This window comes from Bombina bombina, chromosome 6 (genome assembly GCF_027579735.1).
Source record: "Bombina bombina isolate aBomBom1 chromosome 6, aBomBom1.pri, whole genome shotgun sequence".
NCBI classification, from domain to species: Eukaryota; Metazoa; Chordata; class Amphibia; order Anura; family Bombinatoridae; genus Bombina; species Bombina bombina.
This window is the reverse complement of record NC_069504.1, coordinates 731,279,663-731,300,624: the sequence shown is the minus strand read 5'-3', so window position 1 is coordinate 731,300,624 and position 20,962 is coordinate 731,279,663. Positions and strand designations below refer to the sequence as shown.

The 20,962-nt window shown below is 39.2% G+C and overlaps 1 protein-coding gene across 3 annotated transcripts in view; it reads left to right on the top strand.

Annotated features, from left to right (window-relative positions):
- Positions 1 to 20,962, top strand: part of LOC128663560 (patatin-like phospholipase domain-containing protein 6) — a 453,640-nt gene that overhangs the window by 254,126 nt on the left and 178,552 nt on the right. For all 3 annotated transcript variants that reach the window (XM_053717940.1, XM_053717939.1, XM_053717938.1), the window contains exons 12-15: positions 4,969 to 5,054; positions 5,494 to 5,568; positions 19,547 to 19,624; positions 19,819 to 20,021. In XM_053717940.1, the coding sequence (XP_053573915.1) occupies positions 4,969 to 5,054; positions 5,494 to 5,568; positions 19,547 to 19,624; positions 19,819 to 20,021 (442 nt within the window). The remainder of the gene's footprint in view (positions 1 to 4,968; positions 5,055 to 5,493; positions 5,569 to 19,546; positions 19,625 to 19,818; positions 20,022 to 20,962) is intronic.

Genomic DNA, 20,962 nt, shown 5'->3' with positions numbered 1-20,962 from the left:
AGGGTACATAGGTAGTTTATGTGTGTTAGTGTACTTTAGAGCACTGTAGTTAAGAGCTTTATATTCCGGCGTTAGCCCATAAAGCTCTTAACTACTGACTTTTTTTTGGCGTTAGGAGTCTTGTCAGTAGAGGCTCTACCGCTCACTTCAGCCAAGACTCTAAATGCTGGCGTTAGGAAGATCCCATTGAAAAGATAGGATACGCAATTGGCGTTAGGGGATCTGCGGTATGGAAAAGTCGCGGCTTGAAAGTGAGCGTTAGACCCTTTCCTGCCTGACTCTAAATACCAGCGGGCGGCCAAAAGCAGCGTTAGGACCCCTTAACGCTGCTTTTGACGGCTAACGCAGAACTCTAAATCTAGCCGTAAGAAAAGATCAAAAAGATTATTCTCTTTTTATACCCTTTATAACAAACTATAGTTAGAACAAATATCTGTTGGGAAGGATTTTAAATAAGCATTGGGGAAATTTTTTAGAAGTGATAAAAAATTAGGCACACTTTAACCCAAAAAAACACAGATTGTATATAAAAGGCTAGAAATTTGAAAACTATACTAGCACCTACAGAATTACAACTAAAAAAAGGACTATTCTGATAGGGATCTTGAACAGTAAAAGTTATTTTTCGTTGCTTAAAGTGAAAGTAAATACTAGCGTTTTTCAAACGCTAGGATTTACTATTGAAACAAATAAATGGCACTTTCTTGACGTCCATGTTGTAAGAGCTAAGAGCGGCGATCGTTTAAATCAAATAAAGGAGCTTTGAAAGTGCCCTTTATTTGTTTCAATAGTAATTTGTAAAACGCTAGGATTTACTATTGAAACAAATAAAGGGCACTTTCTTGACGCCCATGCTGTAAGAGCTAAGAGCGGCGATCGCTTGAATCAAATAATGGAGCTTTGAAAGTGCACTTTATTTGTTTCAATAGTAAATCCTAGCGTTTGTAAAACTGACAAGAATGTAATCTACGTCATACAGTGTAAATGTGGAATACAGTACATAGGGGAATCGGAAAGACCCCTACGTGAGAGAATTCGGGAGCACATCTGGTCTATAGAGTACTATAGCCTGGATAGGAATAAGGATTTGCCTCTTCAAAGAATTTTGCGATATACAATAATGCTAATTTTAAATGATTTTCCTATACAAGTATAGATAAACGTAAAGGTAACTGGAGGGGAGAGAATTCCCACAAAGAGCTACTTAAAAAAGAAGGATAGTGGATCTTTCATTTGAAAACACTCCAACCAAATGATTTAAGTCAAGAATTGGATATAGTGTGTTATTATTTATTTGATTAAGTTAGTTTTATGTATTATAGTATATGTCCCTTAAAGGGCCATGATACCCAAATGTTGAAACACTTGAAAGTGATGCAGCATAGCTGTAAAAAGCTGACTAGAAAATATCACCTGAACATCTCTATGTAAAAAAGAAAGATATTTTACCTCAAAATGTCCTAAGTATTCACACCCCATTGTAAAAGGACTTTAAGCAGTAAATCAGTATGTATGTCCTGGGACACTGTTGATGCTGATTAGCTGCAGTTAATTTCTTCATTTTTTTTTACCTGCAGCTTGGACAGCAGCTGAATATAACTTTTTACACAGAACTTACTCTGGTGAGCTGAGGAGATTGTGAGGTAAAATATCTTCCTTTTTTTAGATAGAGATCCTCAGGTGATATTTTCCTGGCAGGTTTTTACAGTTATACTGCATCAGTTTCAAGTGATTTTGCATATGAGTATTATGTCCCTTTAAAGGGACAGTATACACTCATTTTCATATAACTGCATGTAATAGACACTACTATAAAGAATAAGATGCACAGATACTGATGTAAAAGTCCAGCATAAAATGGTTTGAAAACGTACTTAGAATCTTTCAGTTTAGCTCTGTTGAAAAGGCAGTTGGAAAGCCCACTGCAAGTGGGAAATAAGACACCCCCCTCCCCCTTCTTTTGCATATGAAAAGACCCTTTACACAAACAGGAGCAAGCTGGAGAAGGTATCTGACGGTATTCAAATAAAACTTTGGGGCTTGGTTAGGAGTCTGAAAATCAGAGCAATGTTATTTAAAAATAAGCAAAATTATACATTTTTAAAAAAAACAAACTTTATGGGCTTTATAAATAGATCATGTACAAAACATTTATGCAAAGAAAAAATGAGTGTATAATGGCCCTTTAAGTAAAAAAATCTATTTATAATATGTTATATACATTTTATAGAATGTATCTTTACAGAGTTATGTGTATGAATATTTAGTTTTTGTAAGGTATATTCCCAACTATCAGACATTTTATGAATTGTATAATAGATATTTTTTGTTTGCCTATATAGCGCATTGTTATATGATCTTCTAATATAAGTATAACAATATTTGAATCACCATTTCCATTTGTGGACTATATTTGCACTTATACAGACTCAATCATTTGTTTTAATTGTTGTTCTTGTTTTTTGCCTTTTCTGTTTTATTTTTTGTACAGTGTACTACACTCTGCTATTTTTTTATATTCTGATATGAATTAAATGTGGAAACATTTTATGAATTGTATTGTGGACATATTAAATGCATTGTTTTTAAATGTTTCTAACCATTAGATACTAATAAAATTGCTTTCCTGCAGCGCATAGGTATTTGTCTCCTTTTGGAGTAGTTTGTGCATTTAGGTGCAAAATCGGAGATACATTGCCCATGTCAGATCTTGCAGCACAATTGACTTTCACCACGTCCCTTCTTAGCTCTCGCCGGAGGTCTGTCATGAAATCTGCCAAAATGTCATAAACTGTCGGAGTAGTTTCTAATAGATCATGCCGTTTTGATGAAATAAAGGTTGAGAAATAGTGGGGTTATCATGAAATGGTGTAGGTCTTCAAGTCACTCTAAATTATAAGCAGTTTGATTAAAATGGACTTATCCTGTAAAGCTAAAACTTTAACTATGTGTAGGTGGTAAAAGGTTTTTGGGAATATGGCTCCACACTAAAAGTATAGTAGCTATGCAACCTTTTTTATACTCTACTTCCAGTATAAGATGCTTTTTTTGTTTTTATTTACAGTATACAACTATTGTTAAGTATTTGATGCAATATTTAGTGAATGGAGTAATAGGGAGAATTAGGGAGTGCCCAGGCTGTGACATTGGTAGGTATACACTTTAGAGATAATTGCAATGACTTAAGGTCTATGTTTAAGCCATTTTCTATATACTGAGAAGTACTAGAGGGGCACCACCATAACCTAAAACACCCCAGTACCCTATCAGTAAGGAAATGGACACCAAAACATCTTAAAGACATTGCTTAATATGTAACAAATCGACTCCTTGCACAAACCCCCTGCATGAAATAAAAATACTATTATGGGATCCTTCAAGCTTGCCAGAAACACAAGTTATGAAGCAGCGGTCTAAAGGTGATTGACACCCCCTGCTAGCGGCTGATTGGCCGCAAATCTGCAGGGGGCGGTATTGCACCAGCAGTTGACAAGAACTGCTGGTGCAATGATAAATGCCGAGAGTGTATGCTGTTGGCATTTATCGATGTGCAGTGGACATGATCCGCAATATCGGATCATGTCCACTCGCACAATGATAATTCGGCCTCTCTATCTTCACTTTCTTCTGGCCAGCAGCAAAAGGGCAGACTCTCTCTTTGTGCTGGTCCAGGTTTTCCTTATATTAATCATTGTTTTTAACCAATCCTGGTTCCCATTCATGACATTGATGTTTGCCATTCAACTTTGAATTCAACTTTCAACTCTGTGTCTAATATAGAATTGTTAAATGAATCAAATATAAACTAAAGATAGATACCTTCACACATGAATGTGTATATCTATATATAGCCCATTTGTTCTGAGGCTTTGTAGGATATATGTTCTTGTCTCATGAGTTATGTTTACTTTTTCAGTGGTTATTGAATTAAAGAAACATTTAAGTATTTTTTCTTTCTTGTAACTAAATTTGTCGTTATCATTTTTTATTTTTATAACGGATATTTCTGTGGAAAAGTATGAAACATCTGTTCTTCTTATGCTTGTGGTGCATCTGTGTTACTTTCCATCAATAGATGTTCTATATCAGCCAGTAATGTTCTACGCCAGTGTTTCTCAACCGCGGTCCTTAAATACGCCCCAAAGAGCACAGGTGAAATAATCAGCTGATCAGTAACCATGGTTACTAACCTGCTCTCACCCAGCAGCTGATTATTTCACCTGTGCTGTAGTTCGGCTATAATGAAAACCTGGCCTGTTGGGGGTATTTGAGGACCGAGGATTAGAAACACTGTTCTACGCAACTGACCAACTGTACACTTTCTTTTAGTTTCAAAATTAGAATAAACAGCGTTAACTTAAAGGGACATGAAACCCAAAGTTTTTCTTTCATGATTCTTATATGATTCAGAGAGATCATTCAATTTTAAGCAACTTTTCAATTTACTTCTTTTATCTAATTTGCTTAATTCCCTTTGTAGCATTTGTTGAAAAGAATGCCTAGGTAGGCCCAGGAGATACAATGTATTACTGGGAGCTAGTTGTTGACTGGTGGCTGCACATATTTACCCCTTGCAATTGGATCACTAAATGTGATCAGATAACTCTAAGAAGTGCACTATTGCACCTTCAACAAAGGATACTAAGAAAACAAAGTACAATGTGATAATAGAAGTACAATTTTATGCTCTTTCTGAATCATGAAAGAAAATATGTAAGTTTCATGTCCCTTTAAATTTGTTAGAACATATAATTTATAGCACCAGCAAAGCTATGTGTTCAACCCCCCGCAAAGGGGTTAAACATGTAACTAAAGTACATGTAGCCACATATAACCTCTGGTCCTGAGCCAATCAGCAGCGGCAGTTAAACAGATGGGTTCTGTGACTGCTGATGATGATCGGCTCACCAGCTGTACCTTTGAACCTTAATGTCCCTTTAAGCATTTTCCCTTTTGTGTCTTCTGCAGGCTTCTGGCGCTCTTTGGACTGTGAGTTTGAGCTACCTCATGTCACGCAGCATGAGGAGAAGAACGCTAAACATTCTAATTCCAGTGTAAGCTTCCATCTTGTTCCCAGAGTTGTTATGCATTACAGGCAGTCCTCGGGTTACAGACATCCGACTTAAGTACAACTCGTACTTACATACAGAGAAAATAGAGCTTTATCGACAATCCTTCTTTCCAGGATAATCCAAAATACTGAAAATCCAATTGTCACAAGGACAGAAAGTGATGTGAAATTTTCTGAACAGGGGCACAGATAGCAAAACAAACTTTATCCTATGCTATCCAAAACAAAAAAAAAATGTTTGGCTAGAGTTTCACCTAAAAAAAGTGCCTGTTCCAACTTACATACAAATTCAACTTAAGAACAAACCTAAAGTCCCTATATTGTACGTAACCCGGGGACTGCCTGTATAGCATTATAGACAAACTGCTAATATTTATTATTCCAGTTGCTTATTTATAGTTATTTTGATTCTGTGCATACAGGACCTTGAAAGGGGCAGAATGGCTAAACTGTTAGAAGATGGCAAGAGAAAACTGGCCAGTTTACTGAATCTGGAGGTGAGAGTGCAATGTTTGTCATTGCTTAAAGGGACAGTCTAGTCAAAATTAAACTTTCATGATTCATATAGGGCATGACATTTAAAACAACTTTCCAATTTACTTTTATCATCAAGTTTGCTTTGTCCCCTTGGTAGTATTTTTGAAAAGTTAAACCTAGGTAGGCTCAAACTGATTTCTAAATCGTTGAAAACCGCCTCTTAGCTCAGAGCATTTTGAAAGTTTTTCACAGTTAGACAGTACTAGTTCATGTGTGTCATATAGATAACATTGTGCTCACTCCCATGGAGTTATTTAGGAGTCTGCACTGATTGGCTAAACTGCAAGTCTGTCAAAAGCACTAAGATAAGGGGGCAGTCTGCAGAGGCTTAGATACAAGGTAATTACAGATGTAAAACTTATATTAATATAACTGTGTTGGTTATGCAAAATTGGGCGATGGGTGATAACGGTATTATCTATCTTTTTAAACAATTAAAATGCTGGTGTAGACTGTCCCTTTAATTCTACTTTGTTTAATATACCATTTTTTCTTTATATAAACAATTGTATCATTCTCTTTCTAAAATTGGTATACACGAGTCATAAGACATTTCTCCCATTTAAAGGGACACTAAACCCCTTGTAATTGCAAGAAATTTCCGTCTTGCTATAGAAAAATATATCAGCCAAGTCTAAACAATTTAAAAATATATATTACCATCTTTTTTCCTGCAATTGTTTTTAACAGCCATACTCCCTCCACCACTTGCCCTATTTGGAGGAGCCAATCAGGGCTCGAGTGTGCAGCTGACAAGGCTAGCCACAGTAATTATGTTAGCACAAACATTGTTTGGCATTTGTTATCTTCTATAGCCAATTAAGGAAATATATGTAGCATCTTTAGCTCAGAAATAGAAAACCCAAAATTTTAAAAGCTAAATTACATGACAAGGGGCACAATAAATAATGAAAGTACACATAACTAAGCATTTTATATAGTATAGCATAGTGTTACTGTCCATTATTGCATATTTTAAAAGGGAAGTGGCTTGCATCACAAGCAGGTGCTGTTTCAATTTGAGAAATCATTGACTTCCTCTAGAGCAGTTATGATGAACCTTGGCACTCTAGAGGTTTCATAACTACATTTCCCATGATGATTAGGCACTCTGAAGTCCAGCCAAGCATCATGGGACATGTAGTTCTGACACATTTGGAGTGTCAAGGTTCGTCACTACTGCTCTAGAGGAATATTATTATAAATCACTGTGTAGGGAAACCCTATAATTTTTAAAACCTGCTTTTACAATATGTTAAGTAAGTTTTAGACATGTAGGTACAGATTTCTTTTTTTATTCAATTAAATAACATTTTCTTTCTAATGACACGGTGAGTCTACGGATCATTTAATTACTATTGGGAATATCACTCCTGCCCAGCAGGAGTCGGCAAAGAGCACCACAGCAAAGCTGTTAAATATCACCTCCCTTCCCTCCACCCCCAGTCATTTTCTTTGCCTACGTTAAGAGCAAGGAGGTGGTAAAGTTTAGGTGTCTGGAAGAAGATTCTTCTATCAAGATTTTATTATTTTTCAGCAGTACAAGCTTGTCCTGCTTTTCTCCTGGGGTGTAGCCGTAGCCCATGTCAGTCCCTTCAGTAGAGCAGTGGTGGCTTTTAAGCAATGAGAACTTGTGGGGTACAATCCTCGGTGCGCCTCCCATGTAGTTAATGCTGCCCTAATATTGAAAGCCTGAGTAAGATTACTCAGTCTTTATCTCTTTTTCCACAGGTCCATGTGAGGGAGCATGCCTCTCAAACCTAGTGAGCTGCTGGGCAGATTACATTGAGGTAAGTGCTATTTTTATTTTTCTGGGCTGCATACAGGAAAAAGATGGCACTTTACTTTTATTCATTGGAACACTAAATATGGCCTCTAGCAAGTTAATGGGCTTATCTAAGGCAGTGGCGTAATCACTGGGGACGAGGAGTTGGGCTCAGTTTAATGGTGGTGTGTTTTACTTGCTCCCGGCGGTTTTTTATTTCAGTAGAATCATGCCGACCGGGAGGTTATTTCTGTTACACCCACGATGGGCGGGGCTACCAGAAGTGCTAACATTTTCTATTGCACACTATTTTCTTCACTTCCTGTGTTCTGGAGGTGAGAGATTTTGTTGTGGTTCCAGTCTTGTATATCGATCGACGGACCTTGGGTGCAACGCTCCGGTTTGAGTCCGGAATCCATCTGATAGCTATTGGCTCTGGTTTTCAGCAGGGCAGGTAGGCACCTCAGCAAGTGCTAAGCTGAGGTGTAGAGGCTGTCAGGGGTGTTTAAACGTTGTTTTCTCACAACAGTAGGTTTGAAAGTTTTGCTGTGAAAATAAAGCAGTTTTCCTTTTTTATATTTATGTTTAAATATTTTTTTATTGGTTGCAAAGAATAAAAACAAAACTTACAGGAACCTACGGCGTCAGAACTAGCCGCATATTACAACAATATTAATAACAACTTGGTACAAAGGCTATAACATTTCAGTGAGTGGTACCTCACCATAAAAGGTATATTAGAGAGGTTCCAATCCCCCTCAGCTTCTTCAATTTGTAAACATCATGAGGTCAAACATGGCATTTCCTGAGGGTGGGTAAAATTTCAAGTAATTAAAGGAGGGAGAGAAAGGGAAAGTACAAAGGAGGGAAAACGAGAGAACAAAGGAGGTTGTAAGCGCTATCGGTGGCCTTATACATAAGAGAAAGTGGGTCAGCTGCCCCTAATAGTTCAAGTGTGTTCAACTAGCTGCCAAGGGTCTAAGAATGAGTAGTTGTCGGTAGGGTTGGGTGATTAAAGCCATTTCTATAGTTCCAGTAAAACCAGATCTCATCATTCGAGTTTTTAGTGTCTAGGGACCACGCTGCTAGGTCATACATGTTATATGTATGTTGGATTTTGTTTTTAATCTCTTGCCATGACGGTGTCCCCACCTTCCAATATCTAGCTATACAAGTTCTCACTATTGTACATAATATTCTAATGAAAGTGTTTATTGGTTTATTGAGGTGGGGTATGCGTTCGTGGATTAAAGCTTGAGCTATGTTAATCTGCACCTGTTCATCTAGTAGGTAACTGACTAAATCAGTTAATGATTGCCATATGGTCTGGACCTCAGGGCAGTCCCAGAACATGTGTCGGTATGTGCCAACTTCTCCACATCCCCTATAGCATAGTCTAGAACTGGTATGTGTCATATGTGTCGTTCTAAGGGGTGTAAGGTACCATCTGAATATCGTCTTCAGGGCGTTTTCCTTAAGGTCAGCGCTCAGTAAGCCCTTGGTGGCTGTCGCTAGGGTCAAATGCCATTGTTCTGGTTCTAATCTAATGTTTAGGTCTGCTTCCCATCTCTGCATGAGAGGTGTCTTAGTTGTGGTCTTTAATTTTTGTATATCGAGGTAAATGTTAGAGATGGAGTGTTTTGGCCTACTTGTGTTACTACATATGTGCTCTAGAGTAGATCTTCCTTTAGTTCGGGTTGGTTGTATATAAGTGTGTATTGCTGAAGATATTTGGAGGTATAGGTACCAGTGCACGGGGTCTGGGGTTAGTTTATCCTTTAATTGGGCGTAAGTCATCATTTTGTTCTGTAGTAGGAAGTCAGCTACCCGGTACAGTCCTTTGTTTTGCCATTTATTAATAGTTCTCTGCAAGTCTTTGTGAAGGAGGTATCTAATGGGCCTCAAAGTTGAGTCTAACGGGCACATCTCTCTTTTGTGTGCTAATTCTGACCATATCGCTTGGGTGGTCTCAGTTGTGGGTGGTTGATGTTGTTTAGTTTCGTGTGTGTTGTTTCTATGTGTCCATAGTATAGCATCAGTTCTGTCCCCCCCCTCATATCTGATTCTAGCTGTGTCCATAGGGCTTCCCCTCTGGCCCTAAGTATTAATGTATCTTGGGCCAATCTAGCTGCCTTGTAGTACTCCACTAAGTTCGGAACCCCCAAGCCTCCAAGGCTTCTATGGTTTGTCATGATTCTCCCCGCTATTCTGACAATCTTTTTACCTCGGATAAATGACAAAATCTCTGATTGAAGTTTCTCTAAGTCAGGGTATAGGATACGTATGGGGAGAGCTCTAAAAAGATAGAGCAGACGGGGCAGCACTGTCATCTTCACCGCCGCTATTTTCCCCATCCAGGAGAAGTTATGCTTCTTCCAAGTCTGTAGGTCTTTTCTGATGTTTTTGTACAGAGGAATATAGTTAGCTTTGTATAGTTGTTGGGTGTGTCCCGTTATTCCCACCCCTAAGTATTTCATGGGGCCCTTAGATTCTTTTAGATCGAAGTTTATTTGGATTAATTTCATTGTGTGTGGGGGGAGTGCTATTGGTAACATTTCGCATTTATCTGTGTTGATGCGGTAGCCAGAGATTAATGAGAACTCTCTTATTGTTTCAAATAGATTGGGTAGTGAATGCATAGGTCTGGTCAGAGTGAGCAGAATGTCGTCTGCGAAAAGACTGATTTTGTATTCCGTCTTGCCCACTTTAACTCCTTCTATGTCGGGGTTCACCCTTATCTGGGCTGCAAGGGGCTTGATACACAACGCGAATAGCAAGGGGGACAAGGGGCATCCCTGCCTGGTCCCGTTTAAGATTGGGAATAATTTAGATCTATAGCCATTGGAGGAAACCTGGGCCGTTGGGTTAGTGTATATAGTGTTTATGGCGTCCATAAAGGGGCCCTCAAAGTTCATGTGTGTCAAGGTTGTGTTCATGTACCCCCAATCTACCCTATCAAACGCCTTCTCCGCATCTAATGCGAGAAGCAGAGAAGGCGTTTTTGTGTCACATAGGTGATGAACCGTGTCTACAATTCGTCTGACGTTGTCTGGGGCCTCCCTGTCTCTAATGAATCCTACCTGGTCTTTGTGTATCAATTTGGGCAATATGTTTGCTAACCTGTTTGCTAGGATCTTAGTAAAAAATTTTATGTCCTGGTTAATCAGGGAAATTGGGCGATAGCTAGAGCATTTTTTTGGGTCTTTGCCTGGTTTGGGTATAATTATAATTTTGGCTTGTAGCAGTTCAGCTGGGATAGGGTACCCTTGCATTATGTGGTTGCAGAATTTGGTCAGGTGTGGTATAAGTTCTTTTCTAAACAACTTATAGTATTCCCCTGGGAAACCATCTGGTCCCGCGGCTTTCCCTGATTTTAGGGCTTTGATCGCTAATACGACCTCTACTGTCGAAATGGGCTCGTTCAGTGTCTTTTTGTCGTCGTCTGTTAGTTTAGTTAGTGAGGGGGTCGCTAAAAATCTCTGTGTGAGGTTCTCTGTCTGTGGACTTTGTGTTACTTTTTTACCATCATAAAGCTGTGCATAGAAGTCACCAAAGGCGTCAACTATTTCTTGGGGATGGGACGTGGTTGTGCCATCTGGTTTCTCTATGATTGGGATATTAGCTGTTTTATATTTTTCTCTGATTTTATGGGCTAAGAATTTGTCTGGCTTGTTGGCGTAAATAAAGTATTGTGATTTTAGTTTCATTATAGCTCTGTTGGCCTGGGAGTTTAGTAATTTAGCCAATGAGTTTCTTTTGTGTTGCAGGGTGTTCAGTATGGTGGGGCTCCCCGTTAGTTTGTGTTGTCTCTCCAAGTGTGCTATGTCCTCATGTGTTTGCAGCAAGTCACGTCTTGTCTTTCTATTATATACAGTTTTTTCTTTTATGAGGGTGCCCCTTAATACTGATTTATGTGCTGCCCATACATACGTCGGATTGTTAGTGGAATCTGTGTTAATGTCCCAGAATTCAGTTAAGTGTTGCAGGGTAGAGGAGTGAACAAGAGGGTTTTTGTGTAAGTTTGGGTCGTAAGTCCAGGATCTAGATCTATTTGGGTCAACCATACTCGGCATCTTAAGTACCACCACTGAGTGGTCTGACCATACACATGGACAAATGTTGGAAGAGTTAAGTATCGGTTGCATGATTTGGCTTGTAAGGATATAGTCTAGTTGAGAGTATGTGTTGTGCGCTGCCGAATAAAAAGTCGTGTCTCTGGTGTTACCATTTAAGATGCTCCAGGAGTCTATCAGTGAATGTGAATTGAGTGAACTCTGAATGTTCCGTATGATGCTGTCTCGTCTTAACAATTTGTTCGTATTTGTCTTTGGTCTCTGTGTGTCTTGTGATAAGATAGGAATGTTGAAATCGCCTGCCATAATAATTCTGACTTGTGACCACTGAGTGATGAGTTGCGATATGCTCGCGAAAAAAATATGTTGTTGTTCATTGGGCGCATAGACATTACACAGGACTACATCTACATTATCTAGCTGTCCCTTTAAGATTAAGTATCTACCTTCGGTGTCTGCTGTGGTGGATTCGTGTATGTAGTTGACTGAGGAGTGGATGAGGATCGAAACTCCCCTCTTCTTTGATTTGGTTGTCGCATGGAAATGAGTGGGGTAATTTTTGGTCCAGTAGTAAGGAAGTTGAGGTTTTACAAAATGTGTTTCCTGAAGAAACAGTATCTTGGCTTTTAGCAAAGTGTATTGTTTAAAGGCTAATCTTCTCTTAGTGTCGGTGTTAAGGCCCCGTACATTATGTGTGGCTATAATCAAGTCACCCTCCATTTAATTGTTGTTTGTGGGTAGTTAGCTTACCTGGTCCGCATGCGACCCCTCTAGGTTTCTTACTCTCCAGTATTGTAGACCCTGCCAGGAAGGGTGTCATATCTACCCTCCTGGTGAACCTAAATTTTAAAGACCTCTCTTTTTCAACATCTGGGAACAGACAGAAGTATAAACAGCTGCAATGCAGCACCGTTGGGCTATGGGCCCACCAGTTTGGATCTGGTTCTCTCGTTTCTGCAGGAAAGAATAGAGGGAAGGATAGAAAAAGAACAAAAGGAACAGGGAAAAACATGTTAAGAAAACGTTTAAAGTGCAATAACAGTAAGTCTTAATTAACTGGGGGTGTCGGTTCAGCTTCACCGAATTGAATATTAGTAATGTAGCAATGGGGCCCCTGTTACTGGGGTAATGTTTGTGAGCAAAGTCTCATTCCTGATTGTCTAACAGCTCCGTATCAACAGGGCCGTCCACTCCAGAAAAAGTAAGCCAGTTTCTCTTTATGCTTGCGTGTTCACATGGTGATTTTGGTGGAAAAGGTGTCTTTTTAGGAACTCACATTGCTCTGGTTATCACCATGTGAACTGGTGGTGTCTGTGGTAAAGAGAGGCCTGTGGGGTCTTTATAACCCTTAATAAGTCCCAAAGAGGAATTTTCAAGTTTTTTGTTTCTTCCTGGTCGATCTTGTCCATTGAGCTTTCGAAATCTGATCTGCTGGTTTGGTTAATCGTTGTAGGGGAGCAGGAGATGTTAATTTTGGGGTTTCTAGGTCGAGGATTTGATAGACTTCCGGAATGTCTGATGGGTCCCTGAGAGTGATTGTTCTGGAGTCTTTGGTTATATACAGGGCAAAGGGGAAGCCCCACTTGTATAATATTTGGTGTTTTCTGAGCAGCTGTGTTAACGGTCGGAGGGCACCTCTCCGTTGAAGAGTTCTGACACTGAGGTCTTGATAAAACTGTATTACATTCCCTTGAAATTTCAGGGTGGGATTCTTGCGTGCACTCTGTAGGATTTTATCTTTATCTTGGAATAACGCCATTTTGATAATTATATCTCTGGGAGGCATACCTTCTTTGGGTTTAGGTTTGAGGGCTCTATGAGCTCTTTCAATTCCCATGTTGAAGTTGTCTGTTCCTCCTGTCACCTGGTGAAACAGTTGTGCTACATAGGAGAGGAGGTCTTTATTGAGGATGCTTTCTGGTACTCCTTTCAGCCTAATATTGTTCCTCCTACTCCTATTCTCTAGGTCTTCGAGTTTTTCGTGGATCTCGTTTAGTTCCTGGTGATGTGAGGTTACAGTTTGGTTAACATTAGTGATATCTTCAACTAGGGTGTCTGTTTGTTCCTCTAGTGTGTCCATCCGCCCCCCTAGATCAGCAATCTCTGATTTGATTTCAGATAAGCTATTGGTCATTGCTGTGTGCATGTTATCAATTTTGTTCCAAAGCTTTTCAAAATTAGCTGTAATGTCCTGTTTTGAGACTAAGCCTTTCAAGTCTGCTTTGGTCACTGGGGTGATGTCTTCCGTGGGGTCAGGATGTTCTACATCTGATGTTTCTTGTTCCCCTTCTTCTGTGTCTTCCGTTATGTTTAGTTTGGGGTGTACAGTGGTTTTGAAGTATGCATTAACTGTGGATGATTTAGTTGTTTTGTCTCCCTTTATCAATCTTCTGGCTGACATTGTTGAGAGGGGTTTTCTGGCGCCTATTGTTAGTGGTGCGGTATAGAGGCCGCAATTTGGTGGTTTAATGTCACTTGTTATGTTGGGCGCAGAGGTGTTTGTTAGGTTAATAAGTGCAACCTAATTAATGATGCGCAATCAACTGGTTTTTATTAGTGTTGCTATTTGGTGTATCAGAGAAGCTGATGTGGGCCTGTGTCTGTATCTTGATTGTGCCGCTGGGCAGTCCCTTATTTCAGCAGTATGCGGGACTCAGAGTCTTTTCTTAGGGGGTGTAAGGTTTTATGGGGTGTCTCCTTGTTTTGTTTTTCTGAGGTTAGCAGTTCTATTTTACCCCCACCTTCCTGGGCTCCCTCTATGATTTCTTCCTGGCCCTTAATTATCGTATGATATGTCGAGTGATGTGAGGGGTCTGTCTGTTGGTCACAGTATTTTTACTATTACTATTGTTGGGTGTTTCTCAGTCTCCCTTCCTGTGCTCGTTAATGCAGGGGGTCTTGATTACCTGTCCGGGAGCTCCGCTCACAGTCTCAGATCGTTGCAAGGTGCGGCGCCATCTTGGATTTCTCCATGCTGCTTTGTTATGTGTGCGGTGTTGCGTAGCTTTTGTCAGCTTACTCTGCTGCTCTTTCTCTTCGGGGGTTCCCTCCGCTGCGATGTGGTCCCCCGATGCTCCCACTGACCTCCGATGTTGCCGGGCAAGTAGTTTGTGGTTATCCGCTGTTATCTGATATAGTCGCCACTGTTCCGCTGCATTGTAGTGTCATGAGGTTTACTTCGTAATTTATCTCCAGCACCTTTTTTTGAGGTTGATAGATCAGCTCAACCATGGGTCAGATTAAGGCTCTTTGTTTTAGCATGATTAGCTTATTGCTAGGGCTCCAAATTAAACTTTTATTCGATGAGCTGAACAGAGCTCACAAATTATGCGGCCATTTCTTAGCTTGGTCAGGCCACGCCCCCAGCAGTGTCTTTTAAACGATCAAGTTTACGTGATGCAATAACCACACTGCAACCTAATGTCAACAACTCAGCCGCTATTGCTTTTCCGATTCCAGTGCCTCCCCCAGTCACAATCGCCACTTTGTGTTGGAAGAGTCCAGGTTTAAAAACACTACAAGTCGCCATAATGATACTACTGACAATCTGACATGACCTTCTACTTCCGGAGGAAGGTGACAGAGTCTCCTTTTTTATATTTAAAGGGACTGTCAAAAATTTTTGTGTGAAATTTTAATTAAAAATTAAGTACTTTTATTTTTAGTTCTGGGTAAAGATGGACCAGGAGGCTTTGCCAAATGTTACATGTACTTTTTCCAAACTCTATAAATTTTATATTTTTGCTTCAATGAAGAAAAAGACAAGAGGCGCCACATAGTGTAATTTGTAACAACAAATAGATAGATAGACAAGCTGAAAACTACTCACAAGAATAGTTGCACCTTAAACAAATGGGGTGCTATCAGACAGGCTGACGTTTAAAACAGCAGTCAGTACGCTGGAGGTCTCTGTGTGTTTGACCCGTCAGATCTTGATCAGGATGTCACGGCAACAGCCTTCCCAAGCTGAAACCGAGTGTAGGCAAATGTACCAACAGGATATCAAAATTTGTCTCGGTAGTGTAACAGCGTGTACTTTAACAGGAGAAAATGAAAGCGTGTCCAGCTGAAGGAGTGCAACGCTCAAATGTCTCTCACATATATGGTGATTAGGAATCGGCTGCAAACTGACCAAATGAGGCTGCAGGATAATTCCAAATAGTGAAGGAATGAAATGAAAGTAGCCACAAAACCGGGTCGTGGTTTAAAACAGCTTCTTTAATATTTTGCAACGTGTTTCTCGATCAACACAAGACCATTTCATCAGGCAGACCGTTTCATCAGGCTATTTTTGCTTCGGCTGAGGCTTCTTTTGGGAGAAAGGTTCTTCAAGCAGTGGTGCCTTCTGTTTAGGTTCCCTGTCTTGTCCCTCCCTTATCATCTGTGTCCTTTAGCCTGGGTATTGATTCCCAATATTAATTAGATGATCCGTGGACTCACCGTGTCATTAGAAAGAAAACAAAATTTATGCTTACCTGATAAATTTATTTATTTCTTGACACGGTGAGTCCATGGCCCGCCCTGTTTTTTAAGACAGGCCTTTTTTGTTGTATTATAAACCTCAGGCACCTCTGCACCTTGTTGCTTCCTTTCTCTCCTTTACTTTGGTCGAATGACTGGGGGTGGAGGGAAGGGAGGTGATATTTAACTTTGCTGTGCTGCTCTTTGCCGCCTCCTGCTGGGCAGGAGTGATATTCCCAATAGTAATTAGATGATCCGTGAACTCACTGTGTCAAGAAAGAAAGAAATTTATCAGGTAAACATAAAAAAAATTTTTTATAACAGATGCATCAGAATATCATTGCAGTGAGAGTTTTTATTGCAGTTCCTTTTAAATTAAATATATAATTGCTGGGCTACAGCATTTAAATATTTTCATACTAACTCTGTTTGCTGACACATCTTATGCTGTTTTAATAACAGTATAAGATTTTGTGGTGTTCCATCTGTTATTTGCTAAACTAATATCACATTAGTGATTGTCAGCTGTGTAAGAATCTTTTTTTGACCTAGAGAAATGCTCTGCAGTCTTAACAAAAGCTTTTACCAATTTCTGATCCCGTTTATAGAACTGTCAGCCTTTATTGTTCTCTTCTTTCCTCTGGTTTGTCTGGCTGCCAGCTGTCTCACATTTTAAAAGGACAGTAAACCTTGTAAGTACAATACATTTTTGCTGTCTTTAGGTTTGTCTCCTCAGCCATGTTTTCCTAGACACTTATGAGTTACACATGCTGCAGGGTGTGCAGGTAGGAACATGAATTTTAACCCTGGACAGCACACAAATAGTGACACTGAATAGCGCTTTTCAAGTTCCTCTCAGCACACCTTGGAGCATGTATAACTCAGAAGTATCCAAGAAAACGTGGCCGAGGCGGCAACCCTAGTTGTCTTACTGTTAGGTAGTTACCTAGCAACGATTCAGCGGCAGGCTCCTACTTTGGCGTTCCTTTCCTTTAAGCCTGTCTTCTGCATTGGCCATTCACTGCGCTAATTTAAAGAGGCCACACCTAATTTCAGGAAGTCTTACCCAAATGGTCACAGGTGTGGGAGCTCCTATATAAATCCACTTAGCCCCTCAGTCTGGGCTGAATTATTGAGGCGTTGCAACTTTTACTTAACTGCTCTTCCTGTATCCTGTGTAACAACAAGCTTGTACTTACCTTGTTCCTGTTACCACTTAACTGAATCCTGCTGCACTTACCGAGTGTCCTGTGACAGCCTCACCAATAGTACCCGTTGGGTATCCTGTGCCTGCTGAGTCTCCTGCACTTGCTGTACCAGTGGCAGATTATCTGAATCCTGCTGTACGGTCTGCACTTACCTGGTATCCCTTGACAACCTCACCAATAGTACCCACTGGGTATCCTGTGCCTGCTGAGTCTTCTGTACTTGTTGTACCAGTGGCAGCTTTCCTGAATCCTTTTGTTTCAGCTGCATCTATCTTGTATCTTGCTGGAGGTTGCTCCTGATTTCCCACTTGATACCTTGTTGCTGGACTGATCTCATGGTACCTGACTATTGGCCAATTCTCAGTTTCTGTTTCTCTTTCTTTATTAACCCATTCGTGCCTGTAGAAAGTTTTTAATATCGTAACAAAGTTCCGATGTAACACTTGCAGGAGAAATGAAATCACATGATCATCGATACAATCACGTGATTTCCAGGCTGGGATCAGTCCATGGGGGACTGTCTATGATGCTAGGCACACACCCAAGTCTGATTTTCCATTCCCTAAAAGGAGGATACTGTTGGACGCCATTTAAGGTAGGACGTTCCATGCAGTCCTAACGGTGTTAAAGCTCAGCGCTATTCCTGGATTTGAGTTCCTCACCCCAAACCTCACACTTCTATAGAATAAGATATCAGCCAAGCCTAAATATTTTTAAAACATATTAACATTGTTTGCCGCTGTTATTTTTTCAATAGCCAAACTGCACCCGCTAATTGCATTATTTGGAAGAACCGATCAGGACTTGAGTCTGCAGCTATTAAGGCTATCCAAGGTCATTGTGTTACTTTAAAGTATATTGTTTTGCAGTTGTTATTAGCTAAAGGCAATTAGTGAAAAATATGAAGCAAGGTTAGCCTAGAGAAGACTGACATGTATTTATAGCTCTGAGAATTAAAATATCTAGACAGCTAAATTACATGAAAAGGGGCAAAATAAATAATGAAAGTATATTGCAAAGTTGTTTAACTTTGCATAGCTAAACAGTTTGTATAACTTCCAATAGTTCCCCAGAGAGGGTATATTACAAACATAAACAGATTTCTCTTTGTGTGCTTTCAAATATTATGTGATATTAGTAAAGTTCTTAAAGGACCAAAATTAAAAAAAAAATCAAAATTAATCTTTAATGATTCAGATAGAGCACAAAACTTTAAACAACTTTCCAATTCACATCCATTATATAAATATGCACTGTTTTTTTATATTTTTACTTTCTGAGGCACCAGCTCCTACTGAGCATGTGCAAGATTCACAGAGTTTACGTATATGCATTTTGTGATTGGCTGATGGTTGTCATATGATGTACTGGGAAGGAAAACAAACTGACATTTGTCAGAAAAAACTTAAACTAAGTGCTTTTGCTTTGTCTATTTAATATGTATTTATTGATTATGCTATTCTTCTGTGTTTAGTGGTTCTTGACATCTTTTCTACCACTGAAGTCAGGAGATAAATGGATAATATAAAGTATTTGTGCTGTTTTTTCATTGTGAAAATGCTTTGTCAGGTGCTGACATGAAGCATTATCGGATGACAAAGCATCACAGATGCCATATGACCATGCACCATTATGGGACAGATTACAAGTGAAGAGGTATTTTGCGCTTCCGCTATACTGCTAATTGCGCAAGAATTAAACTTTTTTAAACATTTAATTCTTGCGCAATTAGACTGTTGCACAAACAATAACCTATTCCCCCATAGAAGTCAATGGAGAAAAAAATACCCGACTCACGCGCAAACACAATCAAATATTTTCATATTCGCGTACCCAATCACATATTCTAATATTTGCAAGCCCGACTGGAAAATATGAATACTGCATAATTATGCTTTGTAGTTATGTGTTTATATTTGTATAGATATGTCTGTAAATACACATATATAGACATAATATATACATCTGTAGACATGTTATGTATGTATCTCAATGTTAAAGTCCTTTGCCTGCCTTTTTTTTTTTAACACCCTAGATCTCATATCTTTGAGCCCTTATAACTTTTTTGTGCAATATTTTTCATGAATAATTATGAATAAAATGTATTTTCAATGTGTTTTTTACTCTCTTTAATTTTGCGAAACAGTTAACCACAGTTCTGAAGTTGCAGTAATTATTTTAGCAACTTGTAATATGAGCGAAATATAACCGGCGTGCAAATGATCGCGAACACCTGAGGGCAGTCGTTTGTGTGCCACTTGTAATCTAGCCTTTTATGTCTATATGATGAAAAATGAAAAGGATGTAATAATTCAGCTTTATCACTTATTGGACATATAAATATTGGAATATTACAACAAATTAAGTAACCGGAACTTCATAATTATATGTTACTTATATATTTTAATAACCTTAATCTCTTCTATTATAGGATGCTGCATTGCTGGATAAGAGGGTAACTTTTCATCATGTGAAGGCTGACACTGTTATTGCTCAACAAGGGGAGCAGGTAACCATATAAACATTTTCTCTTGTTTCTTGCTTACTGTTTAGTTTGTTTTCTTCTATTCATACCTCTCTTCCTAGCCTAATGCCTATATTTTTACCTTATTTTGTTCCTATTGTTTATATATAACTCACATTTCATTTGATGCTCATCATCTTGTCTCTTTTGTATCTCACTCAAGTGTCTTTCTCTCTCAGGGGGTTGGTCTACACTTTCTTCTCTCCGGCTGTCTCCATGTTTATCAGAGTGCTTCTGACCATGGAGAATCCTATATTTTTGAAACCTCCCCAGATGAGATGATTGGACAACTGACGGTTCTTACTGGTGAACCCCTGATCTTCACTATCAAAGCCATGCAAGACTCCTCTTTCCTTTGCCTGAGCCAAGGTCACTTCTACCAGTCAGTTTTACCACTATATATTATTTTTTATATTGTCTCTTTTACATTCCATATATGCATCAGCTATTCTGTCACACTGAATCTAGATGTACGTGCTTTATTTGTCTTCCACAGCAAATACAGGGTACCTTTTTTAGGTTAGGATATTTGATGTATAAGATGATACCATTACAGTATGGTTTTCCAAATTTTTCATCTGAGCAGGTGTTATATTTAAATCTTCTGACAATCAATAAAACTTGTTAATGGATATGATGCTACCTTTATTTTTTGTTCTGAAAAATTCCTTATCTCAATTGCCATCTGTCATCTCTGCACAGCTCCAACTCTCCATTATCAGCCCATCATGGTGTCATTTTCTAACCTCTTGATTGCAGGTGATGGCACAATGTTATCTGGAGCATTATTTATCCTATGTTATGGATAACACAATTACATCCTCTTGCATAGAGGCATTTTTCTTGTAAACTGTTGGGAGAATAAGCATGGACTAGAGGTGCCTTATCATTCCCAGACCCAGTACCCCCGCTATATGCATGAAGATGTTACACAAATGATTAATTGTTCAGAAGCCGATCACTTGCTCATGCTAGCCCATACCTCAGCTCTGTACCACTTAAAGGGACTCTCTCTAAATGGAGAGACATGATTAAGGGCCTTGTGGCTTGAAATGTCTATTGGACTTTATGATCTGAACTAAAGATCCTTTTAACTTAGATTCAGCTAGAACTTTTTGTATTTCTGTTGCAAAAGGCTTGGCAAACTTTTCTATACCTATAAGATACAGTTTCTATTTTTTTTTAATTGTAATATTTTATTCCTACTATTTTTTTGCATAAACTGCAAGATGGTGGAAAGTGACAAAAATATTAATGAGTCATCACTGACCCTAAAGACTGTACCACTCTTTGACACGGTTCAGTTTTTAATAAGGGTGCACA